The 24353-nt window shown below is 34.1% G+C and overlaps 1 protein-coding gene across 1 annotated transcript in view; it reads left to right on the forward strand.

Annotated features, from left to right (window-relative positions):
• Positions 1–24353, forward strand: part of COL24A1 (collagen type XXIV alpha 1 chain) — a 430389-nt gene that overhangs the window by 336855 nt on the left and 69181 nt on the right. The window contains exons 38-45 of the mRNA XM_022580934.3: positions 592–645; positions 2302–2409; positions 8127–8180; positions 8435–8488; positions 9133–9189; positions 12756–12809; positions 18924–18977; positions 19088–19141. Coding sequence (XP_022436642.2) covers positions 592–645; positions 2302–2409; positions 8127–8180; positions 8435–8488; positions 9133–9189; positions 12756–12809; positions 18924–18977; positions 19088–19141 — 489 coding nt within the window. The remainder of the gene's footprint in view (positions 1–591; positions 646–2301; positions 2410–8126; positions 8181–8434; positions 8489–9132; positions 9190–12755; positions 12810–18923; positions 18978–19087; positions 19142–24353) is intronic.

The raw sequence follows: 24353 nt of genomic DNA on the forward strand, positions 1-24353 counted from the left end.
TTATTGAAAACTTTTAGTCTACTTTTGTTTAAATAAAATACAGATTGAAGTGAAAATATTGTTTTAAACAGTTTGATATGACTGTCTCTTTTCTCTCCATGTATTTCCCCTCTCTCCTTTTTTTTTCCACAGATCAAATAATATTTGCTTAATCTTACACTTCATTGAGATTTTAAGATTCTCCTTGACAGTATGTTAGATATATGTTATAGTATTATACATTCAACAAGATGTTGAACCCATACTAGCTCATAGAACTGCTGAAATGGATGCATTTGGGTTAACTTTAATTACATTATCGTTAATTAAATGGGTGTACTAAAACCAAGTCGTTTTCCCTCTGTAGTTAAGAACAGTTTAATTTGGTCTATCTTGGCCAGTTTGTTTATGTGAACTTTACTCACTAGTAACAGCTGGGCTTCTAAATCATCATGACCTCTTTTAAAATAATTATACAAACATAATATTGTTAAGAAGTAACCCTTGTTTTTACTTAGTGTTCGATTCAGTGATTATGTGATATAAGTATTTAAACATTCTTTCTAGTCCTATCTTTAACAATGTATTTCCTTTTTCATACTCGATATTCAGGGACCTGAAGGAACAGTGGGACTGCCAGGACAAAGAGGTCGTCCAGGGAAGAAGGTAATTTTTTTTCACGTCTTTTCATGCTGGTTTTCTTTCTTCTGACGTGCCCAGAGCTCCATAGCATACTGTGGTGTTTTTATTTGCACTGGAGATAAAACAATAAAGAACGATAAATTTGGCTTAAAAGGCACATTTGTATAAATTAATATTTAATTCCACTTAGGAGTACTTATTACCTTATTACTTATTATCTGAAGTCAAATTTTCTACTTTGTAGTTTCTGAAAAGATCTTTGCCTTTTCTTCTCCTGTTTACCTTAGTAGACCATGGACAGGAAAAGAGAGAAAAGAAAAATACTATATACCATTTGTGCTATTTAGTAACAACATTAGTAAAATATTTAGGGGAGAGAAATATTAGAATTGTTTTTAGGTTTGTTTTAATTGTACTTTTCCAAATTGAAAAGGTTAATGATTGATTTTATCTTTCCTATACATTAACTAAGAAACACAAAACAATATGTTTTGTTTGCTTCCTTTATATTTTAGTAAGAAAACGTGATGCCTTTGTAGAATTTAGCACAATATAATGAATAATTCATCCTTGGATAGAGTCAATAATTTGTTCAAGTATTGGTGAGACATAAAAATGATTTTCACATTGTACTACAACAGTTTTGAATATATTTACTATAATTAACTACAAATTACACCATATTCTAGTTCCCAAAATCGGATCTGTCATTTCTGTGAATATGCACCTTGTCCATCTTTTTCATAATTTGGGGGCAGTATAAGATAATAAAAGATAAAAGTGAATGAGGTAAATTTTAGTTGCCATTCTTACCCATGAAAATAAGCCCAATACTGAAGTGTCTTTTCATCAAACATAATATTATGTCTAAATGATTTTACAAGTAGGACAGTGCAGGTCCTTACAACAGCCTGTGTCTTTGGGAGAGCCTGTGAATTATTATGAATGACCAAAAATTTCCTGACTGTGATCACTGTTTAATTTTTCTTTGTATCTACATGATTATCAATAATAGAACAGGTTGGTTCCAACATGCAGAAAATGAATTATAACATTTAATGTTTAAAAGCTGCTGTACTTTGGTATTAGACAATGATTAGTTAGCCTATTGGAAAACAGAAGGTAACTAGGTTTCAGAAGGATGTAAAATCATACAAAAACGTTACAGATTTTTAAACACAAACTCCAACCAAGTAAGTGATGATACTGAGTATACAGAACTGCACACTAGAGCCTTTTTGCATTAGACAGATCTTTGGGGCATTGAAATTCTCTGTAGAAACAGGTTTCTCATAGGGCCTGTGTTTTCTCATGTCAGGAATAAATACATGCATGCATGCATTCGTACATAAATGCATAACAAATTTCAAAATAATAAACTTGGTTTATTTGTAACTCAACATGAGCACCATATCTTCCCTGCTTGTTTGGCCAAAATTTTTGATATTCTTTTTTCCAAAATTACTTTTAATTATATCTTTAAGGTAAGCTAGGTAGCGATGGTATGTTATTATTGTCAGTGGTGGTCTGTAGTACTATTAAGTTAAAGCAAAGTTACTATTTATAGAATTTTGCTTACAGAATATCCTCTGGAGCCATTCAGGTATATGATATAGTTAATTAATCTGAGTATAAGTTTGTTTTTTTCTTACTTTTCTCTCTTACTAATGGCATCCACAGGGCGATAAAGGACAAATGGGGCCCACAGGAGAAATTGGAAGCAGAGGTGCTCCTGGACAAATTGGGGAAAGTGGTCCTAAAGGTGCCAGAGGAACTAGAGGTGCTGTGGTCAGTATTTGATTTGTCTCCAGAACTGAGTTCACTGTGGATGGAAAAGAAATGTATCCATGTCCTAAAGGCTCTGTCCCTTGATTAATTTTACAGAGAAAGCAATAGTTCCATTGAAAATAATCTACCTCCATGGGATGTGGAGAATTGTAAGCATTCCACAGTACTTAAATGGCTTAGTGGTTTCTGGACATGAAAGAGGAAAGGGGGAAAAGAATCTCAAAATGGAAATAAAATATGAAATAAGGTTTTAAAAAATCAGATTATAACTCCTAAGTAGGAAAGTATATATGCCTTGTACTTGAAATCAGGATTTAATATCTGTATAAAATTATGCTGCCATGGTTGACAAATTGCTTTGAAAATTACTTGAAAATGGGTTTTCTTTATATGCTTGGACTCCACATGCTTATCTGGAGATTATTTTTCTAACCAGCTGTGATAAGTCTCCAAAACATCTACTAATTTTTAATCTTTTGTATGAATTTTACATGATGTTGGAAACAAGGTAGCATGATGCTTTTGAACCTGTAATAGCAAAATTATATTGCTAATATATTTGGACCTGTTCAGAAAGTCACAGCAGAAGAGTTGCAAAATATTTAAGAGATTATCCAATTTAGTCTTTTGACTATTTCATAAACTTATTTACAAAATGCGTATGTATTCACTATCTCCGTTTGAATGTCACAAGTGACTTTTCACCAAGGCCTTCTGGAGAGCATTGCATAATCCATCTGTTGTCTGAGGAACATTTCCCTCAAGCTCATTTTAAGTGTTCCATTCCTTACTGCCATCTTACTATTCCAGGTCATTCTTACTTTCTTTTATTTTAATTACTAATATTTTCCTATCTTTGGCTTATGCACTCAAAAACATTATATAATGTGATTGATTTTTAAATATTTTTCCAGTTTTATTGAGATATAATTGACATATAGCATGTATAAGTTTAAAGTGTACGGCATAATGCTTTGATTTACATATATCATGAAATGATTATCACAATACGTTTAGTGAATATCCATCATCTCATACAGATATAAAATTAAATAGAAAAAATACATATTTTTCTTTGTGATGAGAACTCTTGGGATTTACTCTCTTAAGTTTCATATATAACATGTAGTAGTGATAATTATGTTTATCATGTTGTACATATATCCTGAGTACTTATTTATCTTAGAACTAGAAGTTTGTCCCTTTTGACTGTCTTCATCCCATTTCCCATCCCCTACCCTCCAGCTCTGTTAACCACAAATCTGATCTCTTTTTCTATGAGTTGGGTTTTTTTTTTGAAGTATAATTGACTTACAACACTAGAGTAGTTCCTTTTACACAACATAGTGTTCAATATTTCTATACATTTCAAAACAGTCACCACAATAAGTCTAGTTATGTCTAGTTACAATATTGCACATACAAAAATATCACATATTTATTGACTGTATTCTCCACACTGTACATTTCATAACTGTGACTCATTTATCTTGCAACTGGAAAATAGTCTCCCTTACCTATGTCTTTCCTCCTGCCATCACCCTGCCTTCTGGCAACCACCTACTTGTTCTCTGTATCTATAACTCTGTTTTTGTTTTCTGTTTGTCATTTGTTTTGTTTTTTAGATTCTACATATAAGTTATATCACACTGTATTTGTTTGATTTATTTCACTTAGCATAATTACCTCTAGGTCCATCCATGTTGTCACAAATATCACGATTTCATTCTTTTTATGGCTGAGTAATATGCCATAGTATATTTTTACCATATCTTCTTTATCCATTCATCTATTGATGGGCACTTAGGTTGCTTCCATATCTTGGCTATTGTAAACAATGCTGCAATGAACATAGAGGTGCTTATATCTTTTCTAATTAGTGTTTTCATTTTCTTTGGATAAATACTTGGGAGCAGAATTGCTGGATTATATGGTAGTTCTATTTTTAATTTTAATTTTTTGAGGAGCCTCCATACTGTTTTCCATAGTGGCTGCACCAATTTATATTCCTACCAACAGTGCACAAGGGTTCCCTTTTCTCCACATCCTCACCAACACGTGTTATTTGTTGTCTTTTTGATAATAGCCATTCTGACAGGTGTGAGGTGATATGTCATTGTGATTTTGATTTTGATTTGCATTTCCCTGATGACTAGTGATGTTGAGCATCTTTTCATGTGTCTGTAGGCTATCTGTATGTCTTCTTTGGAAAAATGTCTGTTTAGATCCTCTGCCCATTTTTAAATTGGGTTGTTTGTTTTTTTGATGTTGAGTTGTATGAGTTCTTTGTATATTTTGGATATTAACCCCCTATCAGATTTATTGTTTGCTACTTCTCCCATTCAGTAGGTGGCCTTTTTGTTTTATTGATAGTTTCCTTGGCTGCACAAAAGCTTTTTTGTTTGATATTGTCTATTTGTTTATTTTTGCTTTTGTTTATTTTGCCTGAGGATACATATCCAAAAAAAATATTACTAAGACCAGTGTTAAAGAACACACTGCATATGTTTTCTTCTAGAAGTCTATGGCTTCAGGTCTTACATTTACATTTACATTTCAGGTCTTCAGGTCTTTAATGAATGTATTTTTGTGCATGGTGTGAGAGTAGTCCAGTTTGATTCTTTTGTATGTAGCTGTCCAGTTTTCTCAGCACCATTTATTGAAGAGGCTGTCTTTTCCCATTGTGTATTCTTGAGGCCTTGGTCATAGATTGATTGCCCATAGAAGTATGGGTTCATTTCTGGACTCTCTATTTTGTTCCATTGATCTATGTGTCTGTTTTTGTGCCTGTACCATACTGTTTTGATTACTGTAGCTTTGTATAGTATTGTTTGAAATCAGGGAGTGTGATACCTCCAGCCTTGTTTTTCTTTCTCAAGCAATCTTGAAACTGATTGAAAATCTTGGAAAAAAAAAATCAGTTTTGGCTATTTGGGGTCTTTTGTGTTTCCATACAAATTTTTAAATTATGTGTTCTAGTTCTGTGAAGAATGCCACTGGTATTTTGATAGATATTGCATCAAATCTGTAGACTGCCTTGGGTAGTATGATCATTTTAACAATATTAATTCTTCCAGTCCATGAACACAGTATATCTTCCCATCTGTTTGTGTTGTTTTCAGTTTCTTTTCTTCAGTGTCTTATAGTTTTCTGAGTACAGGTCTTTTACCTCGTTAGTTAGATTTATAATAAAAGTGGTGAGAGTGGGCATCCTTGTCTTGTTCCTGATCTTGGAGGAAATACTTTCAGCTTTTCACCATTGAGTATGATGTTAGCTGTGGGCTTGTAATATGTGGGCTTTATTATGTTGAGATAATGTAATTAACTTTTAATAAACTTGAGAATGAATTGATCCAAAGAGTACTGTCTTCAAAGTAGGCTCCTACTTTGGATTTTCTCTAAAAGGAATAGTCACTTTTTAAATTTTGACACGTTTCCAAACTACCTTCCCAAGAGGTTTCACCAAATTTACATGCCCACCACCAGGAATACTTCATATTAATCCTTTTGATGTTTGCCAATCTGATAAATGAAAAAGTGTATCTCATTTTCTTTCTTACAATTTTCCTGATTGCAACTAAGTAATTTGTATTTTTTTCTCTAGAAATTACCTGTTCATATGCACTTTACATGTTTTTCTATTAGGTTGTTGTCTTTTTCTTAATTTCAGTAATACCTTACATAATTTAGATAATATACTTTTGTTAAAGTGTTGCTAATATATTACAAATATATTTCCCTTTCTGTCATTTATCTTTTAATATTGTTTATAGTATCTTTCACTGGACAGAGGTTTTAATTATTACAGTCAAATTTGTCAGTCTTTTTGTTTACATTCTAGGTTTTATTTGTTCATTAGAAATGACTTCCCTACATAAAGTGCATAAAAATATTCTTCCATATCCTTCTTCTAATATTTTTATAGCTTTATTTTTACCCTTAACCCTTTTAAAGCATACAGAGTTTTTGTTTTGTTTTGTTTGCTATGATATAAGTTGTAACGGACTAATTTTTCTTTTTCCCAAATTCTTAGCCAGTTGTCGCAATACTATTTATTTATTTAAATTTATTTATCTATTTATTTATGGCTGCTTTGGGCCTTCGTTGCTGTGCGCAGCTTTTTCTAGTTGTGGTGAGCGGAGGCTACTCTTTGTTGTGGTGCGTGGACTTCTCATTGTGGTGGCTTCTCTTGCTGCAGAGCATGGGCTCTAGGTGTGCGGGCTTCAGTAGTTGTGGCACACAGGCTCAGTAGTTGTGGCACACAGGCTTAGTTGTTCCACAGCCTGTGGGATCTTCCCAGACCAGGGCTGGAACCCATGTCCCCTGCATTGGCAGGTGGATTCTTAACCACTGTGCCACCAGGGAAGCCCCAATACTATTTTATGAACAATCTATTTCCCACTTTTCTGAAATGCTACCCTTACTGTAAGCTACTCTTAAATAATGGTCTGTTTTCACTTCTTTTCTCGATTTTTTAGTGTGTTCCTAGGTCAGTACCACACCATTTAAATAACTGTATCATTACAGTATCATTTGAGATCTATTAGGGCAAATACTTCATGATTTATATTTCTGAAAAGTTTGGCTGTTACTATGATCTTTTTCTTCTTTCATGTGAACTTCAGAATCAACTTAGCAAGTTCCTTTAATATTGAATCATTCACTGTAGAAACACCATATGTCTTTTTATTTACTTATATCTTGTATATCCTTCAATAAAGTTTTGTTATTTCCTTTATCTCTGTTCTTAACATCTATCTTATTAGGTTCATTGTTAGCTTCTTATAGATTTTGTTGTTTTTAAGGTAATCCTTTTTCTATTACATCTTCTAATTATGCTGTGTAAAATACCTTTTTTTAAAACTTTATATTCATTTGAATGAATTTTGATGATTCTCAGGGTTCTTTAGGTAAATAATCGTATCATCTCCTCATATTTATTATCCTTATTACATTGATTAGAACTTCTGGTTAGTGTGGTATTTGGCTAGTCACATACTTATTCTGTGCCTTAACTTCCTTATCTCCTATTTATTTGGGGACTCAAATAGGAGAGTTGATAGGGAAACTTTGATAATATTAAAGATAGGACATTTTTAAGAGTGTTATTCTTGCTTTTTTCAGTTGTCTGAGTTATCTTTTCAGTAGTTTAGGAACATTTACAGATTTGCCTTTAACTTACATGTTTCCTCATCTGTGTGATATTGATAATAAGAGTAATTAATAGGGTAAATATTATACATAAGTTTTCAACCAATTCTATTTTAACAACTTTGACCAGAGCTGAAACTGTGTTCATCAAAGCATCTGAAACTAGCAGTGAGTACAGTGTTCTTGATCCTATCATAACAATACTAAAAACTATCAGAATTCACTCTCTAGTATTTAGCGATGCATGTGTACCACAAACTTTAACAGATACAAACTATATTTCCAAGAATTTGCTGGAAGCCTACAGCATTCTGGCAACTGAAAGTATTTATCTTAATATGATTAAGGATGTTCATACCAGAAGTAAACCAAAGAAACGTATTTTTGTGGAACTTACGTGGTTCAGAAGTAAAATAAGATGAAAGTTGGAGAATTATGTTTTGTTTTCCCATTTCAGACTAGGTAAAATATCATACCTTAAAAATCTAAATTTTAAATAATAGGAATACAAGGTTAATGATTTAAACAATTGTCTGTTTTCTTTCTAACGTTTAATTTGTTTTTAGGGACAGTTAGGATTGATGGGACCTTCTGGAGAACCAGGAATTCCAGGATATAGGGTAAGCATTTCTAATTGGAAATAAGAAGTGTATATTTTTATAAAAACATTCCATGAAGATGTCATCCCAAATATACAAACTCAGATGAAATTTCCTGATAAACCTTTCTAACATATTTAGGTCTCATGCCCCTGTAGAGTGAATCCTGTTCTTCTTTCAGAATAGTGCAGTATCTAATAGTGTGGCCATGACGGTATTAGGTAGAGCACATACAAATGATATGGAGACTGTCTACTTACTTGTCCTTCTGTTAGGGCCATGAAGGTCAACCAGGACTTTCTGGGTTGCCAGGACCTAAAGGAGAAAAGGTGTGTATGAATATATTGACTTCTTTATCATAAAATTAAATATTGAATTCATGTGTTCTTTCTGAAAGTATGTATGGAAACATTTTCAAAGAATAAAAAAAGCACTTTAAACTTGGGAAGTATTATAAATTCTAGAAGAAAAATAAATATCAAGGGGCAAAAACTTAAACAAATTATTAAAAAATCTTTGATAGGTTGTTTCAAGATTGAGGTGAAATGATATATGTTATAGTACTTTGCAATCTGTAAAAGTTTGTAAAACTAATATTAATTACTGAAAGTGATTGTGAGACTATAGATTAAATGACTAACTATATACATTTATAGTAAAATTTTTTATGAATTAAGAATAACTGCAGCAGTACTCTTCTTGGTTTGTAGTATCATTGGAAAACAGACACTTTGAGAAAATTAGTAAAGTGCTTTTTACGTAATTAAAGCAGAATGACACTTCCAAAGAGAACCATGTATGAATTACAACCGTGTATAAATTATCATGTGCTAAGTTTTGTAGATAAAAGTTTTTCATTTAAAAAAGATAAAACCAGATTGCATATTTTATAACATATTAGGAAATAATAGGCTTCGTATTTCAAAGTTTATTTTATTAATTTAGTTTTGTTTATAAATCATCTTCATCATAGGGTTATCCAGGAGAAGATAACACAGTCCTAGGACCACCTGGGCCTCGAGGTGAACCAGTAGGTTTTTCCTAAAATTATTTTGATGTTTTAAGATAAAACACAGTTACTACAATAGATTCACAACACCAATTACATCTTTTCAAGGAGTTTTATTTAGTTACTTTTATAACATGGTTTTATACAAGAGCACTATTTGCAGTAATCTGCAACTTTATAATCTAAATATATAATCAATTTTATTATCTAAATATAAAAACTGTTTATATTCAGGTCAAGATCCTTAGCATAGTATAGAAATTTAAAACAGTAACTTTCCAAATCTAATTTGCGGCATTAAATGCATGATAACAACTTTTTTACAGAGATTATCAAAAAATCACATACTCTAGACATTTAGGGCAGATACTTCTTTATACATCAAATTCAGATTTATTTCTAACGGATTTTTAAAAATCTGATCTGTATCCTTTCCTATAGTAGTTTATACACAGTTACCAAATGATTTCAAAACTCATCTAACCGGTTATTAGAGCCACTGTTCTTTAAAGATTATCAGTCTATAGTCTTCTAATAAACATTGTAAAGACTAGCTGTAACCATGATTTTTTTAAAGTAGCTATTTTATCTTTGATTATCTGAATAACTGTCTCTCTGTTCATGTTTGATTAAAACAATCTTAAAGGCTATATGTAAATTAAATGGGTAAAACAAAAATGCCTAGTTCACAGAAATAATTGGTTAAATTTTCCATATTTCACATGATATAATATAGGATAAAAGAATCCTAAAACAGAAGAATCAAAATATATAGTCGCTCCTGATATTTTGATCTGACTCTTTGGAGATGGTTGAAAGGTATACTTTGTTTTAGAAACAGGAAAGATTCTAGAGTTTTTCTCATAAAATCAAGCCAACTCATATAGAGGCAAACTCATCTAATAAGAATATATAAAATTCTTTATCAGAAACGATCAACAAAATGAAAAGACACCTTCTGAATAAAGAAAATACTTGCAAATAATATAACCAATAAGGGGCTAATATCCAAAATATATAAGCATTTCATACAACTCAACAGCAAAAAAACAAACAACCCAATTAAAAAATGAGCAGAAGACCTGAATAGACATTTTTCCAAAGAAGACATACAGATGGCCAACAGGCACATGAAATGTTGCTCAACATCACTAATCATCAGGGAAATGCAAATCAAAACCACAATGAGATATCACCTCACACCTGTCAGAATGGCTATCATCAAAAAGACCACAAATTACAAACGATGGTGAGGATGTGGAGAAAAGGGAACCTTGTGCACTGTTGGTGGGAATGTAAATTGGTGCAGCCACTGTGCAAACAGTATGGAGGTTTCTCAAAAAACTAAAAATAGCACTACCATATGAGCCAGCAATTCCATTCCTGGGTATATATCCAGAAAAAAAATAGAAACTCTAATCAGAAAAGATATGTGCACCCCAATGTCCATAGCAGCAATGTTTACAATTACCAAGATAATGAAAGCAACCTAAGTGTCCATCAACAGATGAACTGACAAAGAAGATGTAGCATGTGTGTGTGTGTATATATATAGTGTATGTGTGTATATATGTGGTATGTGGAGATTATTGTGCTAAGTGAAATAAATCAGACAGAGAAAGACAAATGCTGTATGACATCACTTATATGTGGAATCTAAAAATGAAACAAAATAGTGAATAGAATACAACAAAAAAGAAGCAGACTCACAGATATAAAGAGCAAACTAGGGGTTACCGGTGGGGAGGGAGGAGTGGGGAGAGGCAAGATAGGTTTAGGGGATTAAAAGGTACAAACTACCATGTATAAAATAAATAAGCTACAAGGATATATTGTATGACACAGGGAATATAGCCAACATTTTATAATTACTATAAATGGAATATAACCTTTAAAAATTGTGACTCACTATGTTGTACACCTGAAACTTACATAATATTGTATATCAAGTATACCTCAGTTGAAGAAAAAGAATTCCAAGTTACCCCAAAACTTATGTAAATTTAGGAAATAAATCATTAAGAAATGGAATGATACTTTTTAAATTCTTTATCAAATGTATTCTAGTCTCTCTAAACCTCTGAGAGATAAAAATATGGAAATTGTGCAGAAATGTACAATGGAATATTAACTCAGCCATAAAACAGAATGAAATAATGCCATTTGCAGCAACATGAATGGACCTAGAGATTGTCATACTGAGTGAAGTAATTCAGATAAAGACAAATATATGATATCACTTATATGTGGAATCTAAAAAAAAATGATACAAATGAACTTATTTACAAAACAGAAATAGAGTCACAGATGTAGAAAAACAAACTTATGATTACCAGGGGGGAAAGCAGGGGGAGGGGGGCAGATAAATTGGGAGACTGAGATTGACATGTACACACCACTGTATATAAAACAGATATAACTAATAAGGACTGTACAGCACAGGGAACTTTTCGCAATACTCTGTAATGACCTATATGAGAAATAATCTAAAAAAGAGTGGATATATGTATATGTATAACTGAGTCACTTTGCTGTACAGCAGAAATTAACACAACATTGTAAATCAACTATACTCCAGTAAAAAAAATTTTTTTTTAAGTAAATGGTAAAATGTGGGCAAGTGAAGCATAGTAGTGCTTGTTTTCCCCAGATTCCGGTATTCCAGGGTCAAAGAATGTCACTGAAATATAATAAATGTATTAAAAGTCTAGTATAACAATGGTCATTTTATCTAGTAGGTGTGAAAATTAATCCAAGAATATTCTAAATAATTAAAGCAGAGTCAGAGATTATTGTCTTTACATTATGTCTAATATCTTTATCCACACAGGAGTAAGTTAAAATTTATCCATTAACGGTCCATAATAAATTTTAGGGTTTTGCTAATAATTTCAATTTAAGTTTCTTTTCAAACAGTAGGTCCTAATATGTGATAATTGATTTTTCAAGCGCATTTTAGAGTAGATAATTTGAACATCTTATCGTATCAAAGATTTTATATTAGGAATGTTTAGAAAAAGTTAAAAGTAGAAGTTTATTAGTTTCTGCCTTAAGGATTAAAATGAATAAATGTAATTTCTTTTAGGTTAATTTATATCTTAATAATTAGAATTTCACAGAGTAAAGAATAAATAATATAATTTCTAATGAAGAATGGTAAAGTAAGATTAGCTATTAGATACTTTTTAAAAGATGATCAAAGATAATATTTTCTAATTAATGGAATTAATTAAGTGACTGGTCCTGCTGAAATTTTTTTCAATCATTTTAACATTAAGTAAAAATGCAAGTTATTTTGATATCTTATATAACATACTTTACTCATCTGAAAATTCACATTGTTTGGACTTCATTTTTTCAATATTTTTTCTAGCAGAATCATTATGAGATTCTCTTTAAATAATTCAGTGCTTGTGAAGTTCTTGGTGTCACTAAAATCCAATCCTTTGAAATTATTTAGTGGAACTAAACAAACTGTTGTACATTTGGCTTCATATTTTTAGGGAAAAAATATTCCACATTAACTGTATCATCTGCATTCACAAATACTTAGACCCATTGATTGTTTTTGCCTGTGGTCTCTGTAGGGCCCAATGGGGGAACAAGGAGAGAGAGGAGAGCCTGGAGCAGAGGGATATAAGGTAATTACTGTAAATTTCACACCTTGCTTCTAAATTTGAATAGGGCTCTCTGTGGTTCTGCTCAGTTGCAAATGAAAATAAGCATCATTGAGATAATTAGTAATGTCTTATGTTTTGGATCCCAGAAGAAGCTCTTTGTATTTTCTGTTCCTTCTTTCTAAAATTACCATCATCTCCTTCCACTGCTGCTTCTTCTCATCATTCAGCTCTCAACCGAAATGTTACTTTCTGAGAGGCCTTCTCTAACTGTCCTTTCTGTCTGTCACTTTATATCTCATTACTCTATTTACCTTATGACATTTAATGCTATCTTACCACCTTTTTATACACTTGGGGTTTTTTTATCATCCGTATTCCCCCAACAAAATATAAGATCCATGAGAATAAGACTCTTGTCTTTTTCATCATTATATCCCCAGTTTCTAGAACACAGAGTTCCTAGTATATAATAGAAATTCATTAAAAGAGTTGTCAAATGGATGGATAAATGCCATTATATTCTTATGTCAATTCTTATCCTCTTCGATTCTTAGAAGGATTTTAAGAGACCAGCTTTATCAGCTCAAATTATATTAGGCTATGTATAGAATTTATTCAGTGTCATTATTTATTAGCATATTTGTGTTGAGCGTGTTCTGTATTCCTGCCCTATATCTCGTCCCTTTCTGTTTATAACGTCATATGCTAAACAAAATGGTCATTTGCTAACTCTCTCCCTATAGTTCTTGTCTTATTCCTTCGCTCACAACATTCTCTGCCTGCTCAAAAAATTATGTAATCTTTACTTACATAAATCCTGTCTGTCCTTTATAATCTAATTCATACTCCCTTTTCCCCTGTCTACACCAACAGCAATCTTTCCCTCTTCTGTAGTCCTATAGTATTTATTGTTGATGGAAGTCGTTCGGTACAAATATTTTACAATCTTCTGCTACTATAGTTTTTGCTAATTATTTTTAATGTGAAAATATCTTAGGTTCTCAATTTGAATATGACTTTTTAAAAATTAATTAATTAATTTACTTTATTTTTGGCTGCATTGGGTCTTCGTTGCTGTGCGCGGGCTTTCTCTAGTTGCAGCGAGCAGGGGCTACTCTTCATTGCGGTGCACGGGCTTCTCATTGCCATGGCTTCTCTTGTTGCAGAGCAGGGGCTCTAGGCGCTCAGGCTCAGTAGTTGTGGCTCCCGGGCTCTACAGTGCAGGCTCAGTAGTTGTGGCACACGGGCTTAGTTGCTCCACAGCATGTGGGATCTTCCCGAACCAGGGCTCGAACCCGTGTCCCCTGCATTGGCAGGCAGATTCTAAACCACTGTGCCACCAGGCAAGTCCTGAATATGACTTCTTTCCTTCTTGTACAGTGTCTTGTTTTGAGCCCTGTACATAATAGTATATAATATGTATGTAAACATAATTCATTTTTAACAATGAATTGATGGGTTATTTGATCCAACATATACCTTTCTATGTAAAATTTCTGTGATCATGTCTGCAATGAAGACTTAGGTTGCCAGATTGAAGGGACAAGCTGGTAGGTAGATAATTATCATTAATACACTGATTTATCTCAGGCCTGAAATCTGAAAAATCAACTTTCACTTCCCAAAACTCTCTTTGAAACAAATGTTGAAGGTGGTTCTAAATGTCTGTGAAATTCTGGGTGTGGCCATCTTATATTTTTTTCTATTTTCAGAGGAACATTTTTTAGAAGATTTTATATGTTCTGTCTCCAATTTACATAACATTTGTATCTACAATGTTTCCTAATGCAAGGAATCCAAATAGATTTACTTGAAATTAGCTTTTCTTGGGGTTGAGAAACCAACCCACTGCTTCCAGCATAATTTGAGAAGTTTCTTAAACTTCTTTAACTTTTTCTGTGCATAACTTCTCCACACAGTCTCAGGAAAATCAGGTTCTAATAATATCTTCTTTTGGCCTCTACCAACTACAGTCAGTAGCTACATCAGCGAATCTATTGGCAAACAAACAATTAACTATTCTATTGGGAGAAGAAAAGAATCTCTTCACCTGGCTAGGAAAAGAAAAATCCCGCCCCCATTTTTCTAGATAGTCATACATTCTTCAGAAATCCTTCATCAGAGGAAAGCTTTTCCCTAGGCTCGTTATGGAATCTGTTTTTCCTTCTTCATTCCATAAATAGTCCTGATTAAGTCTTCAATTGTGGATGTTTCATGAGCTAGTGTGAGCCACATTTTCCATTCTGTCTTATTCCATCCTATTCCTTAGGCTTTAGGAGTCATTTTATCATTTGTTGATAGATCTATTTTAAAAAGCCATTTAGTGCCAGACAATCACAGTAACTTTATTGCTTAGACATCTCAAAGTCACAAAATACCTACACTTGTCCCCTTCCATGTTTTTCCAAGCACAAGTTTGATTCATACAGGGGAACCATGCTTTATTTAGAGTTAGATTATACTGTTGTAGCTTTAGGTGATATTGCTAAATGTTTGCTTTTCTATATGGGCATTGTAGACACTATCATTTCACTCTAGTAAACTGATGGTCAGAATTATTGTCAATCTTTTTTTAATTGTGCTAAAATGCACATAACATAAAATTTACCATTTTAACCATTTTAAATTGTACAATTCAGAGACACTTAGTGTTGTATATTGGCAATATTGTACAACCATCACACACTGCCTAATTCCAGAACATTTTCATCACCCTGAAGAGGAAGCCCCATGCCCATTAAAGTTACTTTCCTTCTCCCAACCTCTGACAACCACTACTCTTCTTTCTATCTCTATTGATTTACCTATTCTGTATATTTCATATAAATAGAATCATACAATGTATAACCTTTTGTGTCTGGCTTCTTTCACTTTACGTAATGTTTTGAAGGTTCATCTGTGTTGTAGAATGTATCAATTCTTCATTCCTTTTTATGGTTGAATAATCACCAAGCTTTTAAAAACACTTCTCTGTTCACAAATATTCTTACCGTTGTGGTGAAACTCTTGTGGTGAATGATTACCCTCTTGGAGAAAAAAAAAATGGAATGGGTAATGAAAATTTTGTTCCCATTTGGCTACGAACAATTGAAAGACATTTTGTAATCCTTCCCACCATCCTTTGTTCTTTTTTCCTCTTGAAGAAAGTGAAAATCACAAAAGTCAAGTGTCTTGCTCATTATCATCAGTAAATCATTATTAGGCATCATTGTATATGACACATTTTATGTGTTACATATAATTAAATCTCTGGTCCCTTCAGCATATATTTTAGTATCTGCTATGGATTGGGAGCTATGAATGTAACACGGGGCACCCAAGACACAGTCCCTGACTCCATGGACATCACATACACAAGATAAGAATATTTAATCAGTATAAAAGCAGATATAGTGAAATCGCTGTCATCCAGAAAACTATACATCACATAGGTCAAGATAAATTCACTTGAGGCTTGAGAGAGGGTCAGAGGACATGGTATGAATAAGAATACTATAATGTCAACATTCACTTTTTAAAGATATGAGCAGAAACACACAGATTAAGTCAGGCTAAACTAATGTGAGCCAACCCTAGAAATACACTGAATAAATTAGGTACTGAGCTAAAGCCCTAGAAATACACTGAATAAGTTATGTACTGTCTTAAACTCCTTTTTACTTTGGTTTGGCAAAGGCCATAGAATTTTTTGCATACGATAAAATAACAACTAAATCCTCACTTGGCCTTCATTCCTTAGCATCAGACATACATATCCAAATAGCTATTGGACATCAGCACAGAAAACACAGCATGTCCCAAACCATAGTATCATCATCCTGTCCAAATCTGATCCTCCTCTTTTTGTCCTTGGTTCAGTGAATAGTACCACCAGACATCCAGATGTCTAGTAAATGAATCTTCCCTCTTTCTATCTCCCTCTGTCTCTCTTGCTTTCTCTTTCCTCCCTCCTCTCCCTCCTCTTTCTCTCCTTTCTCTATCCTCTCATTTCTCAACTTCAATTGGCCACTTCATTTGACCTCTTAAATACCTCTGGAGTCTATCCACTTTGCCCTACTTTAGTTTAGGCTTTCATCATTTTTTGCCTGAATTATTTTAGTAGCTTACTAACTAGACTCCCTATCCCCAGTCATAGCCCTCTCAAATCCATTCTCCACTTACCATGTTGTGTTAGATCAACCTCCATTTATTCTCCTATGCTGTTTCCTCTGCAGAACGCCTTCCTTTTACTTTACTGCCTGGAACACTCATCCTTTAAAATTCAGCTTATTATCACTTCCCATATAAAATCCTCTCCAAGCTCCCCTTGGCCATCCAACTCATCTCACCACTAATATCATGAGGAAAAATCAGTCACTTCCTGTAATCTTGCCCACGTAGCTTTATAATAATATTACAAAAGACCTAATATTTATAATTTTTACCACTGCAGAAAAACAGTCTGTCAATTTTTATTGGGGTGGAAAGGACCAAAGGAATTATAGTGAAGCTCCTAGAAAACAGGTTTGGTTTTCGTAAGATTTGTATCCAAACATCACAAAGCCAAGAGAGGCAGTTGACTATTCTATGATCATTCTAAAAAGGTCTCTGTAAAACTACAGATAGAGTGGTGGCAAAACCATAATAGGCCATGACGGTTTTAAGTTTTGTAGTTTACTCAGTATGCTTACTCTCACTTCACTTTGTAACCCCAGCTTTTCACCAATTGCTTCTCTCCTGAGAGGGGTTAATAAGTGACCTACAATAATCATATTTACTTGAACAAAGCTCCCTCTTGATTGACCTGATTCTGTTACTTTTGCTGACTCTGTTCATGTTCTGTTGGTAAAGGTCATGTGTAGTAATCGTCTTCTCTTTAGTTATGGCTGTGTGCTATATAGAAAGCTTTCCAAAATAACCTTTCTGTCTTGCAACTGTTCTCTCCCTTAAACAGGATTCATTTACTTTATCAGGAATTTGAATCTTAAAACCATGACCATTTGCCTCACAGAATGCAAACAAAGAAGGCTTCAACTGATCTTTCTGTGAGAATAAATATTGTTAGCCTTAAGTATGTAATCCCTTCTTCTCCTAGCCCAGAAAAAGGAGATGAGCCTAATAACTGTCCTTCCTATGGCATTCTTTCTGTAATACACAGGAAGAAAGGAATCTGAAGTGAAGAGGACAGTAGGGAAGGGGATAAAAGAAATTACGTGTGGAATTCTTCCTACATAACTCTCACCTGACATGCCCCTAGCATTACGTGTGGAATTCTTCCTACATAACTCTCACCTGACATGCCCCTAGTTTGTTGCTAGTTTCTGTTTACACACTTGAAAGGTGTAAAAATGTGGTAGGCCAGCATTCCTTCCTAGGAGAACTGGGGTGATGACAGATCGCCGAAGTCAGAATCACTTGATGTCTTGGCATATGCAGTAACGACTACCAGTCTTAAGCCCAGTAAATCTACTATCTAAATGGCTGTGACCTTAGTTTGTAAAAATGGAGACCATAGTACACTGGAAAAGGGTTGATAAAAGAAATTTGTTCTCAAACTCTTTATTCATTCGTTATTTGCTCTATTAGTTTCCTGAGGCTGCCATAACAAATTACCATAGACCAGGTGGCTTAAAACAACAGAAATTTATTCTCTCACGGTTGTGGAGGCCAGAAATCCAAAAGCAAGATATCAGCAGGGCTGTGCTCCCACCGTAGGCTCTAGGGAAGAATCCTTTCTTGCTTCTTCCAGCTTCTGGTGGCTAACAACTTCCCTTGTGGCTACATCACTCCTTTAGGGCCCACATGGATAATCCAAGATAATCTCCTTCTAAGATCCTTAATTTAATGATATTTGCAAAGACCCTTTTCTCCAAATAAGATCACATTCACAGTTTCTGAGGATTAGGGCATAGACATCTTTTGATGAGCCACCATTCAACCTATATGGGAAAAAAAAAAACAACTCTGCACTCTTTCTCAGTCATCATTATATCCAGTGGCTATTATGTTCTATACTCTTTCCAAGAGAGACGCATAATCTCTATAATATTTAAATTGAATTTTGCAACATTTTGCTACCACTTTAAGTGATACTACTCTATTCTCTAAGTCACATGTCTTTATTTATTCTAATAATATAACCTTTTTTATTCATAGGGTCACATGGGTATACCAGGACCAAGAGGTGCCACTGGACAACAAGGGCCCCCAGTATGTTTTGAAAGCATTCTTTGTAATTCTGGCATTTAAAAACATTAATGTTAACATATCTTATTTGGTGTCTGCTTTATATGTGATTTCTGTTTTGGCTCCTATTAAAGGGTGAGCCAGGTGACCGGGGTGAACAAGGACTAAAAGGAGAGAGAGGATCTGAAGTAAGTTGAAATCATTTAAGACAATTTGTAACTTATTGCTGGCTTGAGAAAACAGGGGCACAAGGAGTTGCTGTTCATTGTAACTTGAATGATCATTCATTCTTTCAGAGCAAGAATCACCACAGGCCTCTAAACAGGGTGTTTGTCAATAATTGTGCTAAAACATCATTATTGATTAATTCGTGCGTTTCGACTGCCATCCAAAGTTCCCTTCACCAGCAGACTACTCTGGCTTTGAGAAAATTGCCTAGAGTTGTCCCAGACTAATTGTCCTTCCTTAGGGTTTCAGGCAGAAATATCAACTAGCCTTAAAACCAGCACTGCAGAGCAAAATTTTAGCAGTCATACCTATTTAGTTGCTGTAGTAAGGTAGGGGTAGAAATAGTTTAACTATATGACACAGACTCACAATCGGTTTAAAAGATTTGTTTTCCATAACACAAGTCAATTATTTGTTATCAGGCGAACTAAAAATCTGTTGAGTTATTGAATTTAGCCACCTCTTTCCCTATATACCAATAAACGTTGCCTCAATCTTATGTAACAACTGGATTTGTAATTTGTACCATCACTTCACTGCTGCCCTACTTTTCATGGCATTCTGACTTTACCTGCTACTGATTTAAAATTAAATTCTTTAGAAAACGTACGGTATTTTAATAATAAATTAGGTGAGGATTGATAAAAAGTAATGAATTTGAGACCATGTTTCTCCTAATTTGTTAAGTGGCCTTCACCCATACTTGTGTTTCCCATTTGTGGGAGTTAGTAATAAAATTGAGTTGAGTCGGATATTACATAGGTTTTCATTCACACAAAAGCCATTTTAAATAGTCTTGGCAACTACCTAGTAACTTACTGTCAGGCTCCTTAATAAATAAGGACTAATAAATAATAAATAAAAATATCCCATTGGGACTTACCTGGTGGCACAGTGGTTAAAAATCCACCTGCCAATGCAGGGGACAGGGGTTCGAGCCCTGTTCCGGGAGCAACTAAGCCTGTGAGCCACAACTACTGAGCCCGTGTGCCACAACTACTGAAGCCCGTGTGCCCTAGAGCCTGTGCTCCACAAGAGAAGCCACCGCAGTGAGAAGCCCGCACACTGCTACGAAGAGTAACCCCAGCTCTCCACAACTAGAGAAAGCCTGTGCACAGCAACAAAGACCCAATGCAGCCAAAAATAAATAAATAAATGTATTTAAAAAAAAAAATCCCATTGAAGGCAAGCCTTAATTTTAAAAAGAAATTCAAAGAAAGAATACAGTTGTCCCATTCGCTTAGAATTTTTAATACCCAAATTGGAAAAAGTAGTGGAAAAAACCATGAACCTAGAACACTACTACTACTTTCATGTGACTTCCTTATACTTGCATTAAGTGCCTAAGGATGCAAATGCTCTCCCAAGGTTTGATCCTAAAATTTCTAATCCTTTACAATTAGTACTTTCATATTCTCAATGTTTTCTTTTTCCTTTTTTGATGTATCTCAGGAAGAAGAAATTTTTTTTATGTTTCTTAGTATCTGTTAAAATTATGCCAACGAAAATAAAATATTCTTACTAGACAACTGCAGCTCCAGCCTATATGGTCAGCTCTCCCTGGGTATTGGAGCTGAAAGGTCTTGAGGAGCCATGGTTTAAATTCTGTATAATCCACGAGAATTAGTTCTTTTCCCACTCTGGGCAATGCTGGTATACAGTCCGAGGTTACATTAAAAAGCCTCTTTGAATTTCAGATAGTAATGATTGCTACAAGAAAAATCACTGACTATGTGTTACTCACTAGGGACACTTTGAATGGCCAGGTGGATCCTACGGAATTGCCCTCATCTTGTTTTTGCAAAGCTTTAAATTTGTTTTTTAGATTTGGAAATGCCCTTTAAAATCGTTTGGACAACCCTCTCATTTTTCAGACGAAGAAATTTAGGTCCCAGAGGGATTATGAGTTACCTAAGATCACAGAACTAGTTAGCAACAGAACCAACACTAGAAACTTTATTTCCTGGCTCCCATTATACAAAAGCCTTCTATTACTTTGAAGTCTTTTATAAATTAAGTTAAATATTAATTTTACTTAACCAACTAATTCATTAATTGGTCTTTCAGACATGAAACTATGGAAACTCTAAAGAAAAAGTTGGAGCAAGTCAAGTTAAAACCAATTGCAAACCACTACATTTTTTTAGAGACTTTTATAATGCAAATGTAGTGAACTGTCCCATAATGGCTTTCAAATACAGAGACTCAAGCCAAAATCTTACTTTCCTCCCAAAGCAAAATTCCAGATTTTAGTGAATTTAAATTTCTTGGTTTAAAAAAAAAAAAAGACTTAACTCTCTAAATCTGTGTTTGTACTTTAAAGCTACCCTCTCTAACAAAGTTAGAACTAACAAAGTATTGTGATGACTGTCCTTCAGCTTCATTTGAATAAAAAACAAATGAGTGTTTGGACTATAATGGCATTTAAAATTTTCTGTTATCTAAAGAATTAGATTACCTTCTCTTGTAGTCTATGAAGTGGTACAATCCCAATGAATGGAATTCGTTGTTTTAAATGGATCTGATTTCAAGTGGGCTGTTCTATTTTTCAAAGCTAGCCAGACAAAAGAGAAAGCACAATTTTACATATACTCTAAAGAATAAATATGAAATTCATTCGCCTTTCCTATTATGAGAACAGGAAGTCTGTTGACTTATGAGGTACTTATATTTACATAAAATAGTATGAGTAAGTTAATTTTGAAAATAGCATAGAATGCTTCTAGCTTTATTATATTTGAACTCTGGGCATTGGTGGAAGAGTGATTTTTTTTTTTTCCTTTTTATGATACCAACTCAATTAATCATCTACAAACACCTTAGACGACAACATACTTTCTTTGTCTTTGGCCCAATCTTTAATTTCCTACTGAACAGACCATCTCTGTGTAGGATTAATATTGAGTAATGTTTGGCTCTTAATTTAGTTACAACACTACCCAGCAATTCCAACTGCAAGATTTTTTTAAATGCACAAATCAAAAAAATACCAATCTTCTACACTTTGTTGATCTTTATGTATTTTAAACCTCCATTGCAAGTCTGTCGTTTCTCTAACTAGCCTACTTCCTTTTAGTTACGGTGACAATAATTGTCATAAGGAAATCTTTCCTGAATTGACATCTAAAAACAGCAGAGACTGTTTTGTTATTTACTCTATGCTTTTTGTATTTAATAAGGAGATTTTGTCACAGTTGTACCATTACAAGTAGCAAAATATACATTAAAAATAATTTTCATAGTCATAATTTTCCTTTAGTGTTATTCTGTTGGAAGCTGCTTCCTGATGCCCATCCGAGTATTAATAACATTCTAGTTTTCACAATGATAGACCCATGTATCTAGGTTTTAGAGCAGTATTTAACTGTTCTGAAATAATCCCAACATAATGGTCACCCTAAAATGTAACTGATTTGTGATATGAGACTCTTTTTGTTTTTATTTTGTATTTGAATGTTTGGAATAAAACATGCACATACGTGTATAGCATATCTGAACCTTAAGCCATAAACTCAAGTATACAAAAAGTATAATTTTGTTTATGTTCTTTGTAATGGAACTTAACTTCTGTCCTGAGTACCCATCCTGCCTGGTGGTAGAAACCTAATTGATGGAAATCTAGTCAATTGATTGCCTTTAACTCCGTCCACTCAAATATCCTGCATTTGATTTAGAGTTTTTCCCATTTATCCTCTTTTCAAGTCTGCTGTTACATTCTGGGTGGCAATGTTAGGGAAGGGGAATAGGAAGTGAGATTGATCTTTAGCCATCATCTGTTCATACTAGCATCCACTGAAATGTACATCATCCCTTTTGGCCCCCATCTGCCATTATCCCACCATGTTGTCATCTACCTTGGCCCTCCGGACAAAAGTTCTTTGATCCCTGTTGGCTTGTACAGCTATTTTCTCAACTCAGGTGAAAGATCTCCTTAGATAAGACTCTAAGGGCCATATGCTTCTGTTCTTGGCCACATGGAAATAACATTCTACTGCTCCCCATACCATGCCGGGTGCTTGAGGGACTCAGACTTCCTCAGGTCCCCTGGCCTAGACATCTCATGCAGAAATTTCAACTCTATTGCTGCACTCAGTGCAACTTAGCGTTCATCTCAGTGAGGCCTTTAGTCTCTCTAGCCATCATCTCTGTGCCCAAATCCCCACACTTATCTGCAGATATTATTGTTTTGTTTTGTTTAGTTTATTAAGTTTTATTCAAATATAGTTGCTTTAAAATGTTGTGTTAGTTTCTTGCTGTACCACAAAGTGAATCAGGCATACGTATAAATATATCCACTCTTTTTTAGACTCACTTCCCATTTAGGTCACCACAGAGCATTGAGTAGAGTTCCCTGTGCTATACAGTAGGTTCTCATTAGTTATCTATTTTATACATAGTAGTGTATATAAGTCAGTCCCAACCTCCCAATTCATCCCAACCCCCCTCCTTCCGCCCTTGGTAACCGTAAGTTTGTTCTCTACATCTGTGACTCTATTTCTGCTTTGCAGATAAGCTCATCTCTACCATTTTTCTAGACTCCACATATAAGCAATATTATATGATACTTGTTTTTCTCTTTCTGACTTACTTCACTCTGTATGACAGTCTCTAGGTCCATCCATGTCTCTGCAGATGTCACTATTTTGTTCCTTTTTATGGCGGAGTAATATTCCATTGTATATATGTACCGTTTCTTCTTTATACATTCCTCTGTCGATGGACATTTAGGTTGCTACCATGTCCTGGCTATTGTAACTAGTGCTGCAATGAACATCATGGTGCATGCATCCTTTCGAATTACGGTTTTCTCCAGATATATGCCTAGGAGTGGGATTGCTGGGTCATATGGTAGCTCTATTTTTAGTTTTTTAAGGAACCTCCAAACTGTTCTCCATAGTGGCTGTACCAATTTACATTCCCACCAACAGTGTAGGAGCGTTCCCTTTTTTCCACACCCTCTCCAGCATTTATTGTTTGTAGAATTTTTGATGATGGCCATTCTGACTAGTATGAGGTTATACCTCATTGTAGTTTTGGTTTGCATTTCTCTAATAATTAGTGATGTTGAGCATCTTTTCATGTGTTTGTTAGCCATTTGTATGTCTTCTTTGGAGGAATGTCTGTTTAGGCCTTCCACCCATTTTTTGATTGGGTGGGTTGTTTTTTTAATAT

This window comes from Delphinapterus leucas, chromosome 1 (genome assembly GCF_059928025.1).
Source record: "Delphinapterus leucas isolate spDelLeu-1000000601 "Yukka" chromosome 1, BTC_Dleu_Yukka2, whole genome shotgun sequence".
NCBI lineage: Eukaryota > Metazoa > Chordata > Mammalia > Artiodactyla > Monodontidae > Delphinapterus > Delphinapterus leucas.